Source organism: Cetorhinus maximus, chromosome 19, assembly GCF_964194155.1.
Source record: "Cetorhinus maximus chromosome 19, sCetMax3.hap1.1, whole genome shotgun sequence".
Classification (NCBI taxonomy): Eukaryota; Metazoa; Chordata; class Chondrichthyes; order Lamniformes; family Cetorhinidae; genus Cetorhinus; species Cetorhinus maximus.
Window position 1 is genome coordinate 46,556,845 of NC_135897.1, and position 21,031 is coordinate 46,577,875.

General features: G+C 41.2%; 1 protein-coding gene across 1 annotated transcript in view; it reads right to left on the bottom strand.

The window, feature by feature from the left end:
* LOC144693772 (transient receptor potential cation channel subfamily V member 6-like) overlaps positions 1-21,031 on the bottom strand; it is a 65,391-nt gene that overhangs the window by 24,165 nt on the left and 20,195 nt on the right. Inside the window, exons 5-7 of the mRNA XM_078563790.1 lie at positions 20,283-20,381; positions 13,754-13,926; positions 1,368-1,514 (exon numbers count right to left, since the gene is read on the bottom strand). Coding sequence (XP_078419916.1) covers positions 1,368-1,514; positions 13,754-13,926; positions 20,283-20,381 — 419 coding nt within the window. The remainder of the gene's footprint in view (positions 1-1,367; positions 1,515-13,753; positions 13,927-20,282; positions 20,382-21,031) is intronic.

Below are 21,031 nucleotides of genomic sequence, written 5' to 3' on the forward strand. Positions count from 1 at the left end.
TAAAAAAGTAATGCTTCTAGTAATCTTCTAGCAGAAGTCTTGAAATCCCCTGCCATATAAACCATGGGCCAGAATTTTACGTTCCACGGGCGGGTGTGCGCCCGACCCGAACGAGCGCGAAATCGCGCGAGCTGACTTCAGGTGAGCATCCCAACATCATCGCGCATTCACACAATATTTCGCTCGGCAGGCACGCTCAGAAGTCAGAGGGGGGCCCGCCGACAATTAAGCGGGCAATTAAGCCCATTAATGGCCCAATTGTCAGCGATTTTTCATGGCCCGTCCAACCTTACGGTTGGTGGATGGGCCAATCAGCCAGGCGGGCTTTATGTTTTTGATGAAACCTCATCCAAGAGTGGGATGAAATCTCCGTTAGGAGGTAAAATAAAAAGAAACATCTGTGGATGTTTTTTCATGAGGTATGTTTTCAGGTGCTTGATTGTGCTGCACGGACATATTGTGCAGCAGTTTTGTGCTTTTGTGCACTCACCAGTACCCACAGTGACATTGGCACCCGCTCTCTTCCCACCCCCAACAGCAGTGCTGAGCCTTTCTCCAGGCACGTTAATTGGTCAGCCAGGGTAAGATTGCAGTCAGGGGCTGATCGCAGGAGGAAGCGCATTTCGTGCCCGCTTACAGACCCACCGATCGCACGCGCCTGATGAGGGGGAAAATTCAGGCCCACATTATACAGCTTTCCCTAAGATATTTAAAGTTATTTTATTTTTGTTTAAAAATAGTTTTATTGGTGAGCATTGTGAAAGAAAGATGTTCTTTTGATACTATTGGGTAATATTAACTGCACCTTCCTCTGTAGTTGATTTTTCACTGCCTAAAAACTTTCACTCAAAAGAGCAGTGAATTGTTATGAATTAACACTACGAGGCATAAAAAGTTACACTTTATTAGTTGTAATGAAACTAGTCTATTTAGCTTCATGACTAGAAGTCAATGTGATTAAGAAATTAACCAAAATTAAAGATCATGTGTTTGTAGCCTTGCAGTGGTGATCCTTATTTCTGACTGGTGTCATTAACTGAAGTGCTGAATGTAGAGTGCAAGTGGGGAACACCAGCAAAGCCACAATATTTACTAAAGTAAAAACAAAAACAAAAATACCTGGAAAAACTTAGCAGGTCTGGCCTGCTGAGTTTTTCCAGGTATTTTTGTTTTGGTTTTTGTTTTGGATTTCCAGCACCCGCAGTTCTTTGCTTTTATTTACTAAAGTACATCCTCATTGAAAACGTAAATGCATATTTGCACAATAGAGATCTCAAAGTCACAAAATATGTAGAACTATCCCATGGAAATGTATGGCATAAGGGACAATTACAGCAAAGTACAGGTAAGTTCATTCTTATGATTACCTCACTATTCCTGCTTGTTGTTATGATGTCCAGAACTGATTTTTGATCACCCCATGTATCAATGTTGGTGAGATCATAGACACAGTAAGAAATTGTCCCCATTGTCCAGTATATCTTCTTTTGTTTTTGCACCAAATAGTTGAACATCTACAGAGGAAAAAGCATTTAATAATTAAATCAAGTATTAAATAAATTTGGGTACATTTTTTAAAGAACAATTTTATATGATTCAAATTTAATTGGAATGCACTCGTTCTGCTGAAATATGTTTTGCTAGGTTCTGATTTTTTCCTCTGTGGTTACAAATCTGAGTTTGAACTAAATTTAGGAGAAATCTCATTTCAGCAGAGGGAGAAAGTGAGGCAAGTAAAGTCAAGCTGAGTTTAGTATTTCTTGTACCACATCACTGTGTGATTGTCCCCATGGAAACAGAAACAAAGTGATGTTAAAACTGTTTAACTAACAGCATACCTCCCTCCCTAACAGCACTGTGGATGCACCTACAACACAGGGACTGCAGCAGTTGAAGAAGGCAGCTCATCACCACCTTCTCAAGGGCAATTAGGGATGGGCAATAAATGCTGGCCCAGCCAGTGATGCCCACATCCCGTAACTGAATTTAAAAAAATACAAAATGTGATTTTTTTTTGCAAGGGAAATTCAGTCCTCAATAAAACTGACCTTCTGCCTCAAAAGGGAAATGCTTCCACTGAGATATCTGCTTCTCAGATTAAATTAAAGCACTTTCATCTGAGGCATCCTGCTCCATAACAGCTCACCCATTGCATAACCCCTGCTGAATCTCTCTCTCTCTCTCCCATTTCCCTACCACCCCAACTCACCCACACCCCCTCTAGCCTTGCACACCCACTCCATCTCTTCATTCATCTCCTCCCTGCCTATTCTCCACATCACCACCCCCCCCACCCCAGTACAGACCATCACCACCTACTAGTACCTCCTGCAGCCTTTCACCTGCAGCTTGAAGATTCGAACCCTGGGAGAAGTTGTTGCTCCGAGAACAACCACCTCATGTATGCTGCTGCACAGAGAGGATCCACATAGTTGTTGCTCCACCCACCCACTGATGCATGTGATGTTCCAGGGCCTGGTCGCTGGAGACTCTATCTTCTCAAGCTGCCTCAGGCCTCCTGAAGGTAAATGGTGACATTTACACGCCTCGTTGACCCAGAAATGTTCTGGACTGGCGTGATTTCCTGCTGGCGGTGCGGATAATTAGGCAGGGGGTGGGGGAGGGGGGGGCGGCTATTCCAGTCAGATATGCATCCCACTAGTGGGCTGAGAATTGGTTTTGTGCCGGCCTCTGGTGGGAATTGCGACCTGTCATGGCAGGTTGGAGTGGAAGATCCCGCCATCATTTTACATTGGGGGGAAACTGATTTTTGATCTCTCGCCGCATCATTGCCGCCCCCCCCAGCTCATCATTAAACCCACCATGGGGAGGGCCTGGGAAATTCTGCCCCTTGATTTAACTATTAAGATAAGGCTTCCATTGGTTTTGAGCTAGAGCTCTGGCCTTCTATTTCTTGAACATTGGGTGGCCAGTGAGCAGCAGCATTTAAAAAAATACATATCTGCTTCCTTCCCCTTTTTCATTGTGAATGGCTTGGCAAGCAATAAAACATCATTTTCTCAGAAGAAAGACAGAAAAGGTTACAGAGAAAAGAAAGTATTTGTGGAAAGCACTATGTGCCCAACAGCAAAGGAAGGGGATAAGGAAGAGAGAGAGGGAGAGCAAAACAAAGAGGAAGGCAGTCAGACTGCAATAAACTTGCTGTACTGGACAGGTTCTTACTTGAAACAGAACTTTATTTACAGAGCTTTTGTAGAAGCTACATGCTTGAACCAGGTCCATGGCTAGAAAGCTCCACCCCTAAGATTGCCCACGCTTAGCACTGATTTGTCAGTACGATCACATAGCCCCTAAAGGCAGTAGGAAAGGATTTACCTACAATCACTACATTCCTCCTCCTTTAGTTTTGTTTTACATTTCTTATTTACAAGAATATCATAATCCACAACATATACATTTATACACAGGTCATGCAATTATAGATTAAGTCTCTGAGGTGGTTTTCTATTCGGTTAGAGCGACATAGCTCTATGACTTGAGATTCTCCCACTGGATTGACATGATCAGGAACTGCAGCATCAGTGACCTCCTTAGAGAATGGCAGTTCAGAATTAGGTAATTCAACAGAGAGCCTGAGGTATGTCTATTCTAAATCAATCTGACACCTCAGGGATTAAAGGTTCAGCATCAGTTACAGGTGGAATAACTGGTTGTTGGAATGTCTCTGTACCCCTTAGATGATCCACATGCTTTTGAACAATCGGGTCTTCCACTTCCACTTGGTATGACAAAGGTCTAGTTTCAAAGTCAATTATAACAGGGTCCATTTCCAAAATTTTGCACAAAAACTGTGGGCAGAATTTTCAGGTCGGTGGGCGGGTGCGATCAACGGGTCCTGGAGGAGCTGGGGAACGGACACTAACTGCGATCAGCCCCTGACCGCAATTTCACACTGGCTGCCCAATTAACGGCCAGTCAGCGTGAAGCACTCGTTGAAATGCTCAGTGCTGCTGGGGTGGGGGCGGGAGGAGGGTGGGTGCTGATGTAAGCTTGGGCGCGGGTGAGCGTGGAATGAAAGCTCCCTGAAGGCAGAGAGACGCCTCAGGGAGCTGAAGATTTCAAAAGTATTAAATAAAGATTTTTAAATCAGAACAAAAATATCTAAGCATTACAAACAGTCACCTGAACATATACATTATAAATATTCTGTCCATAGATTTTTATTTCTTTTTTAATTTAATAACGGAAACCTCATCCCGCCCTTGAATGGCACTCTTCAAATCAATATTAACTTATGCAAGTAAATGGCGCTGAATGGCATCGTTGTGTACTCCACAAACCAAACGATCTCGCAACATGATATAGATTATGATTGACTCACCCGGGGCCTTTACTCGAGTTGAACTTAAATCTCTACATAATAACTAATGGCTTCAGCTGAAAATGCACCTTCGCAAGGTCTACCAGTTTGTTAAAAGATTTAGAATTGGGTGCATTTGGGGCCGTCGGACTACGGATGAGGTTATATATCTTGCTCCCACAGACGATTAAAAGAATTGCTTTCTGCTCCTCCTCCACTGTTATTAATTCACTGTGAAATAAAAAACCTAGGCGCTTTATGTACTGGCTCCTGTCTTCCATAGACAAGTCATAAGAGTCAATTCTGCTGAAGAGTGGCATGACTGGTGAGTATACTTTTCTATCTTTCCTTAAGAATTAATGTGCTCACATTCACAAGGCGAGGTGCAATGTGGGAGCTATCCCATCCTCATCGTCAATTGTAATAAACTTGGTGTACGGGACAGGTTTCTTACCTTGAAACAGATAACTTTATTTACAGAGCTCTTGTAGAAGCTATATGCTTGAACAAGGTCCATGACTAGAAAGCTCTGCCCCTAAGATTGGCCACACTTAAGGCTGATTTGTCAGTACAATCATGTGATCCCTAAAAGCAGTAGGGCAGGTTTTACCTACAATCACTGCACATACTCACCAGGAAACTGCTGAAGAGGCAAAATGAGAACAAAGTAAGGAAGAGGTGAAAAACAAAAAATGTAAAGTAAAAAGACAAACACAAAAGTGAGAGAGAGTAAAAATAGGAAAAAGGGAGTAGAATCGGAAAGAAGAGTGAGAAATAAAACAAAAGTGAATAAAGATAAAAGGGAGAAAAAAGAGAAGTGCAGGATGAGATTGCAGAATTAACATGAGCAGCATCCTTAGCCAGGCATGATAGACCGAAGAGCTCATGATTGCCCCAGACAAGGAAGTTTCAGAATGACTGAATTAGACAGTTTCATTGAAATTTATTGCCCAGAATGAGCAATAGTGGTAGGTGACTCAATAGTGAGGGGTACAGACAGGTGTTTCTGCAGCTGTAGATGTGACTCCAGGATGTTGTGCTTCCTCCCTGGGGCCAGGGTCAAGGATATCACTGAATGGCTGCAGGTCATTCTGAAGGGGAAGGGTAAACAGTCAGAGATCATGGTTCAAATTGGTACCAACATAGGTACAAAGAGGGATGAGATCCTGCAAGAAGAATTTAGGGAGCTAGGTAGCAGATTGAAAAGCACAACCTCAAAAGTGCCACCTGCTAGAGAGTATAGGAATAGGACGATAGAGCAGATAAATGGGTGGCTGAAGAGATGGTGCAGGAAGTTGGGCTTCAGATTCCAGGACGCTAGGTCCATTTCTGGGGAAGTTGGGACCTGTACAAGTCTGATGGGTTGCACTTGAACCGGAACGGGACCAATATCCTTGCAGGGGGGTGGGTGGGGGGGTTGGGGATGTTTGCTAGCGCTGTTGGCGGGGGTTTAATCTAATTTGGCAGGGGGGTGGGATATGGAGTCAAGGTATAGGTGATGCATAGACAAGTATAGAAGAAAAGCCAAGTCAGTCTGGAAGGCAGAGCATATATAGTCAAATTAAGACAAAAGGCAGTGTGGCAAGGCTGGATGGCATTTATTTTAATGCATGGAGCCTTGCAAGTAAGGCAGATGAGTTGTGGGTGTTGATTAACACATGGGGACATGATATCATTGCTATCATGGAGATATGGTTGAGGGAGGGGCAGGACTGGCAGCTCAATATTCTGGGGTATAGAATCTTCAGGTGAGATGAGGGGTGTGGTGGGTGTAAAAGAGGAGGTGGTGTCACAATATTGATCAAGGAGTTAATTACTGCAATAAAGTGGGATGATATCTTAGAAGGTTCCTCAAATGAGGCCATAAGGATAGAACTTAAAAACAAAAAGGAGGTAATCACATTGCTGGGAGTGTACTATAGACCCCCAAACAGTCAGGGAGAGATAGAAGGGCAGATATGTAGGCAAATCTCAGAGAAGTGTAAAAATAATAGAGTAATAATAGTAGGGGATTTCAACCTCCCCAACATTAACTGGGATAGACAAAGTGTGAAAGGCTTAGAGGGGGTGGAATTCTTAAAATGTATCCAGGAGAGCTTTTTAAACTAGCACATAGAAAGTCCTACAAGACAGGGGATTTTAATTTTAGGGAACAAAGCCGGGCAAAAGGTAGAAGTGTCAGTAGGGGAGCATTTTGGTGATAGTGACCATAACTCAGGAAAATTTAAGGAAGTTATGGAAAAGGACAAAAATGGACTGTAAACAAAGGTTCTAATTGGGGGAAGGCCAATTTTAATATGATAAGACAGGATCTGGCCAAAGTGGACTGGAAGCAGCTACTTGTAGGAAAATCAACATCAGAGCAATGAGAGTCATTCAAAAAGGAAGTAGTGAGAGTACAGGGCTGACATGTTCCCATAAAGGTGAAGGGTGGGACCAACAAGTCCAGAGAATCCTAGATGTTGAGGAATGTACAGTACTGGATAAGGGAAAAAAGGGAGGCTTATGGTAGATACCAAGGGCTCAAAACAGCGGAAGCCCCAGAGGAGTATAGAAAGTGCAGGGGGTTACTTTAAAAAGAAATTAGGAAAGCGAAGAGGGGGCATGAAGAAACTCTGGAAAGTAAAATAAAGGGAAAACCAAAGGCATTTTATAAGTATATCAGGAGCAAGAGGATAACCAAGGAAAGAGTAGGTCCCATTAGGGACCAAAGTGTCAATCTGTGTGAGGAGCCGGAAGACGTAGGTGAGGTTTTAAATGACTACTTTGCATCTGTATTGTCAGGAAGATATAATAATTCTCATAATGTTATTAGAATTTGTTGTAAAATAGTGATATCTGTGTCTGTATGTGAGACTTAATTGGATTAAATGCAGCTGGTCTGAAGGCTTGGTAAACATGGGTGAAGTTTAGAATGTAAGGGGTAAAAGGACATTTGCTTTTTTAAATAAATCAGACTTGATTGTTTTCAAAGGAGGGGTGAAATGTGTCTCCTAGCCAGGTGAATTTTCCCAAAGATTATTGGTAAAACTTAGTGCTATAAGAGATTTTTTATTATCAGAAAAGTAAAGTCCAAAGACATAGTGAAACAATGGGGATTTACCTTCAAAGGGGAAGATATGTATAAAGTAGCAAAGGCTATGTGCAAAGGTTGGCATTTTTAAGATCTAACAAGTGTGAAAAGCCTTCAGCATCCATGCCTCAAGCTGCTGTTTTCAAAAAAACTGAAGGTAAGAAAGCTCAGTTTGAATTCAACTGGTTCAGGGTATTGTGTGTCACTTTGCCTAGGTATTTTAAATTCTGTATGACTTACTGTTGCCTAAATGAAAGTGTAACTGGGAGTCAGATTAAGTAGGGGATTTAGAAGTTATTATATTAGTAAATTGTAGACATACATATGTGCTTAAAATTATTTCTCTTATTAATAAATGTTTAATCTAGTTTTGTAAAAACCTATAAGACTTGGTGGTCTTATTACTATTGAATTTAAGGCAAGCATCTCGAAATTTATACAAATTGCAAAACAAGTTGTGGCAGTTGTTTCAAGTTTCCCTTTGGGATTAGAACAACTCAGCATTTACCATCGGCTGTGCCATAACAGTATTCATTATAGAGAAAGTCGACGTAAATATAGAAATCAGGGAGGGGGTCTATGATATATTTAAACAAATTAGCATTGAGAAGGAGGAGGTATTAACAGTTTTAGCAGGCTTAAAAATGGATAAATCCCCAGGCCCATATGAGATGTATCCCAGGCGGCTGTGGGAGGCAAGCGAGGAGATTGCAGGGGCCCTGACATTAATTTTCAAATCCTCTCTGGTCACAGGAGAGGTGCCAGAGAGCTGGAGGACAGCTAATGTGGTACCATTATTCAAGAGCGATGGTAGGAATAAACCAGGGAACTATAGGCCAGTGAGTTTAAAATCAGTGGTAGGGAAACTTTTGGAAAAATTCTGAGGGCCAGAATTAATCCCCAATTCAAAAGGCAAGGATTAATGAAGGATAGTCGGCATGGCTCTGTCAGGGGGAGATCATGTTCAACAAATTTAATTGAATTTTTTGTGGAGATGACTAGGTGTGTAGATGAGGGTAGTGCAGTTGATGTAGACTACATGGATCCCAGTAAGGCTTTTGACAAGGTCTCACATGGGAGACTGGTCAAGAAGGTAAGAGCCCATGGGATCCAGGGCAATTTGGCAAACTGGATCCAAAATTGGCTTGGTTGCAGAAGGCAGAGGGTGATGGTCGAAGGTAGTTTTTGTGACTGGAAGCCTGTGTCCAGTGGTGTACCACAGGGTTCAGCACTGGGATCCTTGCTGTTTGTAGTGTACATTAATGATCTAGACATGAATGTGGAGGTATGATCTGTAAATTCACAGATGACACGAAACTTGGTGGTGTGGTAAATAGCGAGGAGGAAAGCCTTAGACTACAGAATGATATAAACGGCTGGTCAGATGGGCAGAACAGTGGCAAATGATATTTAATCCTAAAAAGTGTGAGGTGATGCACTTTGGGAGGACTAACAAGACAAGGGAGTACACGATGAATGGTAGGACCCTAGGAAGTACAGAGGATCAGAGGGGCCTTGGTGTGCATGTTCATAGATCCTTGAAGGCAGCAGGACTGGTAGGTAAGGTGGTTAAGAAGGCATATAGGTTCCTTGCCTTCATTACTCGAGGCATTGAAAACAAGAGCAGGGAGGTTATGATGGAGCAGTATAAAACATTAGTTAGGCCACATCTGGAGTACTGTGTGCAGTTCTGGTCACCACACGATAGGAAGGATGTGATTGCACTAGGGAGGGTGCAGAGAAGATTCACCAGGATGTTGCCTGGGCTGGAGCATTTCAGCTATGAAGAAAGACTAGATAGGCTGGGGTTGTTTTCCTTAGAGCAGAGAAGGCGGATTGAGGTGCACAAAATTATGAGGGGCATACATATAGTAGAAAGGAAGAAAATTTTCCCCTTAGTCGGGGGGGGGTCAATAACCAGGGGGCATAGATTTAAGGTAAGGGGCAGGAGGTTTAGAGAGTATTTGAGGAAAAGTTTTGTCACCCAGAGGATGGGGGGTATCTGGAACTCACTGCCTGAAAGGGTGGTAGAGGTGGGAACCCTCACAGTACTTAATAAGTATTTGGATGAACACTTGAAACACCACAGCATACAAGGCTATGGGCCAAGTGATAGAAAATGGGATTAGAGTAGATAGGGGCTTGATGACCAGTACAGACACGATGGGCCGAAGGGCCTCTTTCCTTCACATAAAACTCTATGACGCTATGGCTCTGAGTGTTTTGTTACAAATAATGTGCTGTTGTTGTAAAGTTGAAAATCAAAACAACAGATTCTCACCCAAAGAATCCAAATCAGATGACTAGTGAAAGCTGTTGGGAAATATAAAAATGAATATGACACATATGTTAATGAAAATTAAATGTTATTTAACATAGTAACATAGAAAGTTTACAACACAAAGGAAGCCATTTATCTCATTGTGCTTGTGTCGGCTGAAAACGAGCAATCCTGCCTAAGCCCACTTTCTAGATCTTGGTTCATAGCCCTGCAGGTTACAGCACTGCAAGTGGATATCCAAGTATTTTTAAATGCATTGAGAACTTCTTCCTCGACTACCCCTTCAGGCAATGAGTTCAAGGTCCCCATCAACCTCTGAGTGGGAAACTTTTTTCTGAACTCCTTTCTAATCCTTCTGCCAATTACTTTAAATGTATGCCCCCCTATTGACATCTCTGCTAAGGGAAATAGGTTCTTCCTATCCACTCTAGCCATCATAATTTTGTATACTTCAATTAAATCTCCCTTCAGCCTCCTCCGTTCCAATGAAAACAACCCTAGTCTATCCAATCATCCTTCATTGCTAAAATTCTCCAGTTCTGGTAACATCCTCATAAATCTCCTCTCTGGTGCGATAACCTTGGTGTAAGACTGTGACTAGTACTGTAGCTGTGGTCCAACTAGTGTTTTCACAGAATCTCAAAATCACAGAATCTCACAGTGCAGAAGAGGCCCTTTGGCCCATCGAGTTTGCACTGATACTTGAGAAACACCTGACCTATCTACCTAATCCCATTTACCAGCACTTGGCCCATAGCCTTGAATGTCATGACATGCCAAGTGCTCATCCAGGTACTTTTTAAAGGATGTGAGGCAACCCGCCTCCACTACACTCCCAGGCAGCGCATTCCAGACTGTCACCATCCTCTGGGTAAAAAGTTTTTCCTCACATCCCCCCCTAAACCTCCTGCCCCTCACCTTGAACTTATGTCCCCTCGTGACTGACCCTTCTACTAAGGGGAACAGCTGCTCCATATCCACCCTGTCTACGCCCCTCATAATCTTATACACCTCGATCAGGCTGCCCCTCAGTCTTCTCTGCTTCAACAAAAACAACCCAAGTCTATCCAACCTCTGTTCATAACTTAAATGTTTCATCCCAGGCAACATCCTGGTGAATCTCCTCAGCACCCCCTCCAGTGCAATCACATCCTTCCTATAATGTGGCAACCAGAACTGCACACAGTACTCCAGCTGTGGCCTCACCAAGGTTCTATACAACCCCAACATGACCTCGCTACTTTTGTAATCTATTGATAAAGGCAAGTGTCCCGTATGCCTTTTTCACCACCCCACTAACATACCCCTCCGCCTTCAGAGATCTATGGACATACACACCAAGGTTCCTTTGTTCCTCAGAACTTCCTAGTGTTATGCCGTTCATTGAATACTTCCTTGTCAAATTACTCTTTCCAAAGTATATCGCCTCTCACTTTTCAGGGTTAAATTCCATCTTATCTGCCCATTTGACCATCCTGACTTTATCTTCCTGTTGCCCAAGACATTCAACCTTACAGTTAACCACCCAGCCAATCGTTGTGTCATCCGCAAACTTACTAATCCTACTCCCCACATCGTCATCTATGTCGTTTATATAAATGACAAATAATAGAGGACCTAGCATAGATCCCTGTGGTATACCAGTGGACACTGGCTTCCAGTCACTAAAGCAGCCTTCTGTCATCATCCTCTGTCACCTACAACTAAGCCAATTTTGAATCCTCCTCATCAAATTACCCTGTATCCCATGTGCATTTGCCTTCTTTATAAGTCTCCCATGTGGGATCTTGTCAAAGGCTTTGCTGAAATCCATATAAACTACATCAACTGCACCACCCTCATCTACACCTGGTCACCTCCTCAAAAAATTCAATCAAATTTGTTAGGCATGACCTCCCTCTGACAAAGCAATGCTGACTATCCCTGATCAAACCTTGCCTCTCCAAGTGGAGATAGATTCTCTCCTTCAGAATTTTCTCCAATAGTTTCCCTACCACTGACGTGAGGCTCACTGGCCTGTAGTTCCCTGGCTTATCTCTACAACCCTTCTTAAATTCTTAAATATACGGTTTTATACAGTTACAACACAATCTCCCTGCTCTTTATTAAATAAAAAGATTTTCATGACCTACGTATTGATAGCAACACCTATGTGCCCATTCGACACTGTGAGCTAAGTTACAAATGTGCCACTGAAGGAAGCCATCAACATTTGTGCTGTCTCTCTATATCTATGTGCTGCCATTTTCTGAATCTGCCTTCATTGACCTGATGAACTTAGCAACTTGTGCAGTCGAGTTGTTTTAATGACACCATATATGCCCAAATAGATAGTGTAGCCATGAGATCCCCTCCAGACCTGGCTCTTGCTAATATTTTTGCAGGTTTCCACAAGAAATGCGTTTTTAATGGAATGAGACCTAACCTCCTACTCTGTGCATATTTCCAATATGTAAATTACATGTTTGTGACCTGTGAAACTGCAGCCGCACGTAAGGATTTTATTACACATCTTAATATACTTCATCCCGCACCCAAATTCCCTTTTGAGATAGAATAATCTAGCTCGCTCATGTTCCTCAATGGCTAGTTGAGAAATCTGCTAATGGGTTCTCAATGTCTACCGCAAGTTTTATGTTCACCAGTCAATGTACACGTTGGAATTCATATAGTATAAGATAGGCCTTATCAGTAATCTTGTTAATAGGGCCCTAGCCATTTGCTCATCCTGCAAGCTTGACGAAGAAAGAGAGCACATCAAAGCTATCCTGCGGGATAATGGCTATTCTGCTCATTGTCCACAGTGCATTGGGCAAACTCACAAATGGGCCAAAGGTTGCCACTTGCGGTCCTTTAAAAGTGTCCAGTCTACCTCAATTTACCATGGAAAGGCAAAGTATCTCAAAATTTTGAACAACAGGTTATAAGTAAGCCATTTCACATTGCCGTTATGCAATGGCTACAAGACTGGTATTTTCCACTAACAGGATGCTGCCGACAGTCCAAAAAGACATTCTGCCTCTCACACAATTGAGCAACATTGTATATGAATTGCAGTGCCTGTGTCAGGTACATTGGCCATACGTCCCAGTGATTGGCTGATTGAATCAAACAACAGGTTCCTTCAATTGTTCAGAATAGACAAAATATAGACCATACACAAACAGCCCGCGCTTGCAAAAACCAAGACCAAACTACTTTTAGATGTGATTCCGTGATTGGGAAGCACTTGCTGAACAATCCTGAGTGCACTTACAGATACACTAATAACCAATTTAAGATAATCAGTCAAAGTCATAGTGTGACTCATTTATGCTTGCTAGAAGTGACATTCATTCACACACAGTGACCTGTTCTCCGCAAACAAAAGGAATATGTTCAAGCCTTGTGTCTTTTTGAATTATCATGAGCTTGAGGAGCCTATAGTTCCCCGTTGCTTTCTCTATGGTCTCTATGGCCTAATACCCTGGCCAATCGGAGTCAACTAGCCAACCAATCAGCACGTCTATCTCCTGTAGCATAAATGGCTGTGATCATTTAAAATTTGACATTCTTTCAGTTGTCCTCATGAGTGCAAGATGAAAAGCTTCAGCAACATGTCTCTTTTTTCAGCAATGAAAGGTTTTGTCCAAAAAAACAAAGGTATATATTTAAAGAGATATTTTAACCTAACTGATATTTTGATTAGAGGTTATGCACTAGGGTGCACTTTCAGATAAAGGTTTCAACACTTACAATGCAAAAAATATGGCAGCCAATTTGTGCACAGCAAAATTGCACAAGCAGTACTGTGATAATGACCAGATATTCTGCTTTTATCAATGTTGTTCAGCTCTTCTTCGAAAAAATATCATGGGATCTTTTATATCCACTGGGAGGGAAAATAGGGCCTCAGTTTAATGCTTTATCCAAGAGGCAGAAGCTCCCTCAGTACAGCACTGGAGTGAGAGTCTAGATTTTGTGCTTAAGCCCCTTGAGTGGGATTTAAGTCCCAAACTGACTCTGCGGTGAGAGTGCTACTTCCCACTGCCAGCTTATTAGATAGGTTCACTTAATTTCAGAGAAGTAGTTTACTTACTACAAAGTCACCTTCGGCTGCTGCAAGCTTCAATGGAGTGTAGCCATCATTGTTCACAATGTTTTCTACAAATTGATGATGTTTCTCAGACACAAGTGATGTGATAAGATCATACATGGAATATGCCTGTTCTTTTTCTGGTTGTAGAACTAACACATGAAGCACTGTATTGCCTGCAGAAAAAAAAGATTTGAATTTCCAATCACTGTCATAAGCATCCTGCCTTCCGAATCAAGGTAACATATGTAAGCATTCATACCAGTTTAGTTTCATCTGCCTTAGAGTGATGCTGATGGCTCACAGCCCACATGAACTATGTGTACACACATTTGCAGGTATGAATGTGCATTTTAAACACAAGTGTGTGTGCCTGCATTTAGAGTGAGCTCATCAATTAAACTGAAATCTTAAAACCACCCAAGCTGGGTAAATTCATGGTTAATTTGCATATACAGCATTAGCATTAATTCATACGTTTGATTCCATTTGGTTAGCACAAAACATCCTACATTCTCGCTGTTATTGCTGAAAGCAGGGTGTTGAGCCGTTATTATCATAGGTAATATTTTATGTGTAAGTTTTAGACTATGTTAACTATTAAATGAGATGGACAAGCAAGATAAAAGGTTGAGAAGAGCATTTTTTTGTGAATGTCATAGCAATACTCTTATTCTGAAATAAAAACAGAAGATATTGGAAATTCTCAGGAGGGTGGGCAGCATCTGTGTAGAGAGAAATAGAGTTAACACTTCAGTTCAATGACCTTTTGTCAGAACTGGAAGAAATTAGAGATGGAACAGTTTTTAAGCAAGTGTGGAGGAAGGGAAAGGGAAGAGGGCACAAAAAATCAAAGGGGACAGTCTGTGAATAAGGTGTAAGGCAGGAGAGATGACATGAAAGAAGTGTTGGTGGTGCAAGGCAAAAGAGAGTGATAATGAAACAAGTAAAGAAACAAAGGATGGGTCTGAAGAAGGTGTCAATATGGCAACAGCAGAATTGCTGTCTGAAAAGATACAAGCAATTGTCATTACCTGAAGTTATTGAAATCAATGTTGAGTTCAGGAGAACTTTCTAAAATCTGAAGGTTTGTGGACTTTCTCAAGCACAGCCATGATCTATTTCCTGTTACCTGCACATTCATAAAATACATACAGGAAAGCTGGAGAGGGAATTCTTAACTGAGAGTGAGATTTGAGTGGGTGGAATGTGGGACAACTATCAAAAAACCCAACGGTGCCAGTATGACATCTTGGCATTCTTGACTCCTGCGTCCCATTTGAATATGATAAGAAATATGCATTTTTTTCAAAGAAAGTCACCTCCAACAAGATTTCCAAGGCTTTACCAATAAAAGTAAGAAGATCTTCACATTCCTGCATTGTCTTTAGTGGAATATGCCTCTGGCCAATTTGTCTGAAACTATCCAGTATTTTCTGCACAACTTTCACCATGATAAACATTCCCTCCCCTTCAATAGCAAGTACATGCCTTTTATTCAGTGAAGTCAATCCTCTTCACCAGCAACACTGATATTACTAACATCATAAAACTGTGGCTATAGTTTCAAAGTGACACATTTTTCTATCCCATCTAAGATTGTATATCATCCAATAGCAAATATATGAAAACTATAACTCCTAATCAGCCCTGGGGCATTTTTATTTCTTCGGAGGCTCACACAACAGAAAATATACATCATAATTGCTGCTACTCGCTTCTGTTTTCAGCATTCATGTACATGCAGATTTCAGGAAGCAACTCGCACACATGTACCAGAAGATATCCAAGGAAGTCCAAACTTGTTTCAAACAAATAATAAGTCAATGAAGAAATGACAACAAATTAAATTTATATAGCATCTCAAAAGTAGAAAAATATCCCAAGGCATTGCACACAGCAGGAAAGCAACGGACACCAAATATTTGGTTGAGAAATAGAAGATGACAGCCAAAAGCTTTTGAAAGTGAGGGGAAAGGTGGAGAGGCACAGAGGGGTTTATATACAAAGTTCGAAGAGTAAGGGTGAGATAACCAAAATATTTGTTATCAATGAAAGAAGGAGGAACGAAATAGGCCAGAAGTAAAGTATTTTCCAGCCCCGCCCACCATCTGGTCCCGCCGAAAGTCAATGAACTTTTGGCTGGGCCACCAAATCTCCGCGGCAGGTCCTGCCACAACGGGGCCAGAAAATCCTGGCCATAGGGCTGGAGGCAGTTTCAGGGCTAGTATACAGCAATTCTGTGAATGAATTTGAAGATGAGTGTTGGGAAGATAGTATAGTTCAGTGAGAACTTAGTGTAGGACAAGATATGGATATCAGAGTTTTGGATGACTTTGAATTGGTGAAGAGAGGACATTAGAGATTGGTGGACTGACAAGAAGGGGACTGGAAAAAATGAGTGCAGATGTGATTAAGGCATGGATGAAGACTTCCCTGATCCAGAGATGGAGGCAGTCAATGCTATGAAGTGGGAAGTAAACCATTTAAGGATGATTAGAATACAGGGGTCATAGCTTAGCTCTTGGTTGAGCAAGGTATCTAACCTGCACCCAATCAAATTCAGCTTATATCATCAAACACTGAAAGGAATAGACTTTCCTGAATGTGTGGAGTTTGTGGTAATCATTGAATGCCTAGATTTATTGATATTAGTTTGAAGGGAATTTGACTTATTGAAGACAGGCAGTCTACAGCAGAGGCAGTGATGGAAGGAGCTTGAGTTATAAAATGTTAAGGGTAGAATCATGCTAAGCGCAGAGACATCATATTATGAACTTTCAGACAATACTTTTAAGAAAATTTGACAAACAAGCTATTTAACTGGCTGCTGCAAATCATGTGACCTTTGGCATTTGAACTACAGCCAGTACCAAGTCTCAAATGAATACCTAGTTAAATATGGGCATTCACAGCCCTTTTGTTAAAGGATGGGACAACTATGGAGTTTTCCATACTGCCTGTCTCCAAGTTTCATATGGAACAAAAAGGAAGATTGGTGACAGATGGAAGTGAATGGCCCCTATCACCATGCCATTGTATTTGATGGTTTTCTGCACCCAAACTAAGTTCGGTGGACTTCAGAGATGTTAGCCCAGGATGTTACATCAACATAAATACCACCCCTTACTTGGAAAAGGGCTGAACTTGTCACATGGTGAGGTAGCCATGTTTTTGTCTGATTCTAAAAATCAGCTAAGGGCTCTTTGCAGGCAGTTCCACAAAAGCCATCAGAAGTATCAGTTCAGCCAGTCTGTGAACCAGATTCAGGCACAAGCTGCAAGACATCAGGCAGCCAGAGTAAGTAACTGTTCCACTTCACATTTTGTCTGAAGAACAAACCTCCTAGCTATTTGACTACAAGAAACCTTACAATCTTCTGTGAACCCTTCACTTTGAGATCCTCATTCCAACTTTAAATCATCAAATCCATTCAAAAGACTACAGGCCTGCATGTGGAAGACCAAAGGTTATAAATCAGACTGAGATAACTATAATCTATAAAATTGCATGAGCTTTATCTGTATCCAATCTTTATATGTGGGGGTGCATGAGTGAGACTGAGTATGTGTGATGTTATGCTAAATTTGGGGTAAGTATGTGAGAATAAATGGCCTTTATTTTTAAACTCACAAGAGCTTGCTGCTGAATTATTTAATTGGAATATGCACTCCAAGGGTAAGAAAACACACACCTCTTTTCATACAAAACACAAAGATTACAGGCAGTAAGAGAATGCATAAATTCTGTCCATGACAGTAGTATGACATTGACAGTCACTGCCAAAGCATGGCCACCTAGCCCAGCAAACAGCAGGCCTTGTTGCAGGATGTTGCGGAGATCAACAGCAACCTGCCTAAAAAGGCATAGTTTCCCCATGTACTGTTCGTCAGAGATACTCCTGACCTATAAATCCAGTGGGCTGAGTATAGTCGCCCGTGAGCAGCCTATCCCATCTGCTATCTTTTAACAGGACCACTTGCTGCTGGTCCTGGTTCTTGAGGTTGCTGTTGTTGCTGCTGCTGTTCTTAAACTCTTCCTCAATCCAAACAATGAAGCTAGGGTGGCACCCATCGTAACACAGAGTGCTTTTCAAGGTATGTAAGGTAAACAATAAGCAGAACAAACAACCTCCAAGCTCAAAAAACCATTTGAAATCCAAAAGTCACATTGCCAAATAGATCTTGATGATCTGAGTGGGCGATATACCTTATGGTCACTGTTATTTTCTGAAACTTGTTTCTCATTCCCTTCAGGGGTCAGGAAGGAATTTCTAAGAACTATTCTTTTCCTTTAAGTCAACCTAGATTTTCTTGTAACATTTTTGTGTGCCTCTCCCAGGAGATCATATGATTATGGGGAGTATTATTGTTCATGTAGTGACAAGACTGGATGAGACAGAATCAGTGGAACAGCTGGTCTTTTTCTGTCCAGCTTTTTTATATGTTCATATCTTAATATTAATAAAAGTGGTGCAGAGATTGAGATAAGTTTCATTGGATGCATATGGAAGCTAGCCCCATCCCAAAAGATAATGCTACTATGAAGTCGCATGTAGATCAAGAAGAAGTGGAGGCTACTTTGGAAAAGGAAGAGCCATTGTTTGAGATCTCCTGGTTGTTTGTGACAGGTACAAGTAGAGTTCCCAAAGAACTGAGGAAGATAGCATGGTCAAATAGCTTGGATGCTGAAGGAAGATGAAGAAAGATAAGAATAGATCAGATGCCATGTACACAGGTAAAGGAGATATTGTTGATTACATTGACTTGGGTGATCTTGCCCTGATTAGGGTGGAAAGTAGACTAAATGAATTCAAATAAAGAGTAATGGCAGAGCTGAGTATGTAGCAGGGAAATGAGGGCTTTACGAAAGAATGGTTAAAGATGAGGTAGTAGTTGGGAGGGAACAGACAGTTGAAAGTTGGCCTTTTTGAGAACAAGTAAATATGGCAATTTTGAATGGGACAAGTGCTAAGTCTGACAAAAGAAGTAAATAACAATATTGATAACCAGTGGCATCAGATAGGTAGTTGAGTAAAAATTGAGTTCAAGACTGGGATGAACTGGTTGAGAAGCTGCAGAATGACAGGACATCAGGACTAGACTGAACAAGTTCTAAGGGGAATATTGGGAGCTAGCAGCTGGGGTGGCTGTATGGATGGTCTCAATCTTTGCAACAACAAGCCAATGCATTCCTTGTCTTGGTGTTAGTGCTAAGATTGGAGGAAATAGTTTGCCATAGCAAAAGGGAGGAGCAATAGATTGCTTATCCACCAGGATGGTTCAATTAGTAGCAGGATAGGTAGGAAAGATTGATTGTATTCTATAATTTACTTTTTTTTCTTTCTCATGCTTTCCTCCACCCACTTCCTGCTCTTGCTCACATTTTGTCAAATATAGAATAAATTAATTTTAATGAAATTTACAGACAAATTAAGTCCCTACCCCTGAGTTTTAGGGATTAAATTAGGCAAATTTACACCATATTCTATCCATTACTTACTTATCACTGCTCACTTCTTCCTCCACAACTGTGTCCATATATGCTGCCATCTCATCGCCACTGTTCATGAGCCTTCATTCACAATTTGTCACCCCACTGAATCAATTTCTATGATGCCATCCTTGCAATTTTCCATCCTCTATAATCCATCTTGCTTAAAATTCAGTTGCCCATACCTGGTCCTTTATATCTGCTGCTTATGTTATTGCTGACCAATATTGGGTTCTGGTCCTTCAATCCATTGAATTTAAAATCTTTAGTGCTATCTTCAGATGCCACCATGCTCTCACTGTAACCTATCTCTGCAACTACTTCCAGACTTAGAAATTTCAGTCCATCATCCTTGTGTATTGCCTCTTCCCTTTGTTCAATCATTGACAGCTTGACTCTATTGAATTTCCTCCCTAAACCCTTCTCTCTCTTTAAAAACATTCTCAACCTACCTTTCCAAACAAACATTTGGCCACCTCTCCTGACTCTTACACAATGGCTCTTTGTCCATTCCTTTTATTCATAATTTTCTCCCTTTTCTGTAAAGTGTCTCAGGACTACATTAAAGCTGTTAAACAAATGCATGTTATTGTAAAGGATTAAAGCTGCTATGGATTCTGCACTTATTGTGAGTCCATTTCCACAATTATATTAGACATTTGTATGCCACTAACTAGAATTATTCTTGTTTTATTACAGGATACAATTATATCCCAATGGACATATAAGTCCATGTTTGTCATTACCTACCAATGTTTCTCAACATATTACATCTTCTCTCCTGCTGTTTTGAGCCATGGTGATATCCTGCACTATGACACTTGGTTTCTCTTGTTTTAATTTAAAACAAAACAGTTTCCATAATGGTCTGACACTTCTGAGCAAAGAATTGTTAAAAACTTGTTAACCCTTCTATGTATTTCATGAATGTTTATAATTGTAGTTTACATCTGGTATGTATACGGAGGTAGCAAAAGGTACATTCCTTCAAAAAAGTTTAATTCAGGCACAGCTCTTGGAATAATTATGGAATACTTACCTAAGGAATCTTGTGCCTCTAATGGCGCACAATGCTTAATAAGAGTTCTGACAATCTCTTCATTGCCAATGCATGCTGCAAATGACAACAAATATTCACCTGGAGGTAAGATAATATGGTCAAATACAGACAAAATAACCTGCGTAAAACTGAATCAAAAACTAAACCACCTCTGCTCATCAATCTACAATCAACCATTGATGACATTGTGAAAGACAGTTGCAATAGATTGTTGAAGAGGTTACAAAACTATTAAAACTATCTAAAAGTATTATTCCACACATGCCATTACTTGATTGCTACATGCCTGAACTTAAGTAAACAGTGATCCCTTACCTTAAAAACCATCAGGCAGGGCTACATTAAAATTAGAATTTCAGAGGTAAATAAGAGTCAGGAGCAGCAGTAACAAGCAAGGCAGTTTATTCAGTTACAACAAGATAAAAGCAAAAAACTGCAGATGCTAGAAATCCAAAACAAAAACAAAAATACCTGGAAAAACTCAGCAGGTCTGGCAGCATCTGCGGATAGGAACACAGTTAACGTTTCGAGTCCGAATGACCCTTCAACAGAACCAAGTAAAAATAGAAGAGAGGTGAAATATAAGCTGGTTTAAGGGGGCGGGTGGGGGGGGGGGGCTGGTGACGAGAAGAGCTGGATAGAGGGCCAGTGATAGGTGGATATAACCAAAAGATGCCACAGACAAAAGGAGAAAGACGTGTTGAAGGTGGTGATATTATCTAAAGGAA